At 62.9% G+C, this 3,219-nt stretch overlaps 1 protein-coding gene across 1 annotated transcript in view; it reads left to right on the top strand.

Annotated features, from left to right (window-relative positions):
- PTP4A3 (protein tyrosine phosphatase type IVA, member 3) overlaps positions 1-2,396 on the top strand; it is a 7,336-nt gene extending 4,940 nt beyond the window's left edge. The window contains exons 4-5 of the mRNA XM_021706517.1: positions 643-717; positions 1,822-2,396. Coding sequence (XP_021562192.1) covers positions 643-717; positions 1,822-1,939 — 193 coding nt within the window. The 3' untranslated portion in view covers positions 1,940-2,396. The remainder of the gene's footprint in view (positions 1-642; positions 718-1,821) is intronic.
- The last annotated feature ends 823 nt before the right edge of the window (positions 2,397-3,219 follow it).

The raw sequence follows: 3,219 nt of genomic DNA, 5'->3' as shown, positions 1-3,219 counted from the left end.
GGGTGGGCCACAAGGCCAGCGTGGGCGGCCAGGGCGGGGTGGGCAGGGCGGGGCTCGCTGCACCCCAGGAGCCTGTGCATCTTGTGGCCTGACTCTCTCGCTTTGAGTTGTGGGTCCTGAGCGCACGTTGGCGTGGCCTTCCCAGAAGGCCAATGCCCCGCATTCCAGGGCTTCCAGACAGGGCCTCTCGCAGGAAGTCCTTTCCAGAGTCTGGCCCAGCTTCCTCCTGCTGTGGGTGAAACTGTCCCCGCACCTTGTGCAGGAAAGGAATGGCTGCCTCCTCCCCAGACACAGACACCCCCCTTCAGCTGGGCCCTCAGAGTCCTTCTTGGAGGAGGAATGGCGGCCAGGATTTGATGGAAAGGAAGCAGGCATTGGGACCCCCTTCCTTTTGCAGAGGGCTGGCCAAGTGGGGTTGATCGTAACCTGTGTCAAGCCCTCATCCCAGGCCAGACCTGCACCCAAGTGCAGAGCCTGAGGCACAGAGAGGCTGCCCAAACCGCCCGAGGTGGTACAGTAGGGATGGGAGGGCGTTGGGATTGGGATGCAGCAGTCTGGCTGGGGTCTGAGCCTGTGGCCTCCATGGGGAGGGGGGGATTGGGTGTGCAGTCTCAGACGACCCCGCCTGCTGTCTGTCCTCAGGGCTCCGGTCCTTGTGGCGCTGGCTCTCATTGAGAGCGGGATGAAATATGAGGACGCCATCCAGTTCATCCGCCAGTGAGTGCTGGGGCCCGGGAGAGAGGGGCCTGGCTGCCCAGGCCAGGCTGGGCCTTCGGGTGACCCCTGCTCAGTGCATGCCTCGTAACACCCTGCGGTTCCCTCAGCCTGGCTGTGTCGGTCAGGACGGGATGTTGTGCTGCAGAGGGGGCAGGCCTGAGCCCTGGCAAATGCAGCCACACAGGCTTGCTTCTTGCTCGGGTTACAAGCCTGACAGATTAGCAGGGCCCTAGGCAGGGACCCAGCCGAGGGCAGCCCGGTCTCCTGTTGCTGGTGCTGGCCGCTTCGTGGGGCAGAGATCCGGGTCCCTTCCCACTCCCATCTCATTGGCCAGAGCAAGTCTGCGGCCACGCCTGAGGACACACATGGGTAGAGACTGAAGAGTCTCCTCACCTGAGTATCTCTCAGCTCAGCTACAGTGTCACGTGTCCAGGAAGTCCTCCTGCTCACCCTGGGCCGAGTGCAGGTGGTCAAGGACAAGGTGGCGGCAACCGAATGAGCACTCAGACCAGGCCCCTGAAGTCCAGAGCCGGAGCAGCTACTTCCCTCGATGACCTGACAGCCCCGCTGCCCCATGCCAGGCTACACACATAGCCTGAATCCTTAGGTTCCCCTGGTGCCCGACCACCATGGCTTCATTTTACAGCTGGGTAACTTGAGGCTCAGGGAGGGAGTGAGTGCTGGGGTGGGGTCAGAACTGACTCCAGAGTTCCTTGCACGGCCCCCGCCTCGCTTGCAGCATTTCCCTCCCCTCTCCCTCCAAGACAGTGGAAGGCCCAGGCACCACCTTTGTTGCCCTCTAAGAGATCAAGGTCTGGGGGTGGGTCATACCCAGCTGGGGCTGAGGGCTGTGGGGAGCCCAGGGAGTCAGCCTGGAGGAGGTGGTACCTTGGTGAGTTTGGAAGGCAAACGGATGAGCCTCAAGTGACCAGGAAAGGGCGATTCTGATGGTAGGAACAGCCTGGACAAAGGTCCTGGGGTCGGAACGGCTCTGCCGACCCTGGGACCCATTCCAGCCCCACTGCACCCTGGGCTTTGAGCTCCTTGGGGCAGGAGAGGTGGCCAAGCCAGAGCCCCTGATGACCCCTGTCCCCATCTTCCCAGGAAGCGCCGTGGGGCCATCAACAGCAAACAGCTCACGTACCTGGAAAAGTACCGGCCTAAACAGAGACTGCGATTCAAAGACCCACACACGCACAAGACCAAATGCTGCGTCATGTAGCTCAGGACCTTGGCAAGGCCTGGGGCCTGCGGTGGCCCTGCCCGGCCCTGCCCTGCCCAGCAGGGCCTCCGTGCCTTGGCCGGCCCCCATCACGCCTTTTCTTTCCTGACGCCTCGGCACACCTGTGTCCGAGGAGTCCGACTGCACCACGTATGCCCTCTCTCTGCCTCTCTCTCTCCGTCTCTGTCCCTCCCTTTGTCTCTGTGCCCAAGACTGTCTCCCTGCGGCAGGCCGGGACCCTTTTCTCTGGGCCTCCTGCCAGCGCCCCCCGGCACCACCCTCAGACAGGCCTCCTCTCTGGCCTGTTTATTGAGGGGTTGGGGGTGTATGTTTTTTAACCACTGGGCTCAGCCCCTCTGCGGCCCCCTGCCCTGGCCTGTTCTCGGCACCTTAAATTATTAGATCCCGGGGCAGTCAGGTGTTCCGGACACTCGAAGGCAATAAAACAGGAGCCGTGGCTGTGTGTGTGCAGAGTGGGGTGCGGGGTCAGGTGGGGGGGAGACGGGCGGCCAGGGAGGCCACCATCTGGGGAACCTGGTCTCTGTTGCCTCTGCGCTGCGGCTGCTGAGTACTTCTGCAGCACCCCCTGGTGGTCGTGTCGGGTCCCTGCACCCTAGATTTAGCTAAATGACCAACCTGCGATGTCCCTGATAGGCCAGAGTGAGAGCCACAGGGCGGGTGGAGTTGCCAGGTTAGGTGTTGGGGGCTGGGACATTCGGAAGCGAGGCTGGGTCACCAGCACTGCTCTCTGCAGGACAGGCTGGAACTCACTTGGTAATTCTTCAAGTCCTTGGGTCCAGCAGGGTGGCTTCCCTGTCCCGCCCAACCAAGGGTCCTCATTTCAGCCTTAGAGGCTCAGACAGGAGAACTGGTGGTGGGGGCTGGTGAGGAAAACACCTCCCCTCAGCCCAGGGGGAGGGGCTGCAGGGGGACACTCAGACCAGACACCTGGAGGTGGGTCTGAGCGTGGGAGAGCCCTAGGTCGGCTGCCAGTGTGTCGATTGTGATACTCACAAGCTGTGTGCAGGTTTCCGTGTTGGGGGCTGGCCCCCCCCAGGGCTGAGAAAAGGGGTGCAGGGAGGGCAGGGCCCCAACTGGGAGGAAGGTGAGCCCAGGCTGGCTGTGCGTGGAGGGTGGGGAGTGGTCTCTGGCCCAGGTTCCCTCTCCCCAGGTGCTGCCACCCACCTGGGGACCCCAGCCAAAGACCTCCCTGACGCGGCCAGGCCCTTCAGACCATGAGGCCCAGGCCGCCTCACACCTGCATCCCTCCTCAGATCCTC

Source organism: Carlito syrichta, unplaced genomic scaffold, assembly GCF_000164805.1.
Source record: "Carlito syrichta isolate Samal-C Ts95f unplaced genomic scaffold, Tarsius_syrichta-2.0.1 Scaffold315705, whole genome shotgun sequence".
Classification (NCBI taxonomy): Eukaryota; Metazoa; Chordata; class Mammalia; order Primates; family Tarsiidae; genus Carlito; species Carlito syrichta.
This window is presented reverse-complemented; position numbering and strand designations above follow the sequence as displayed.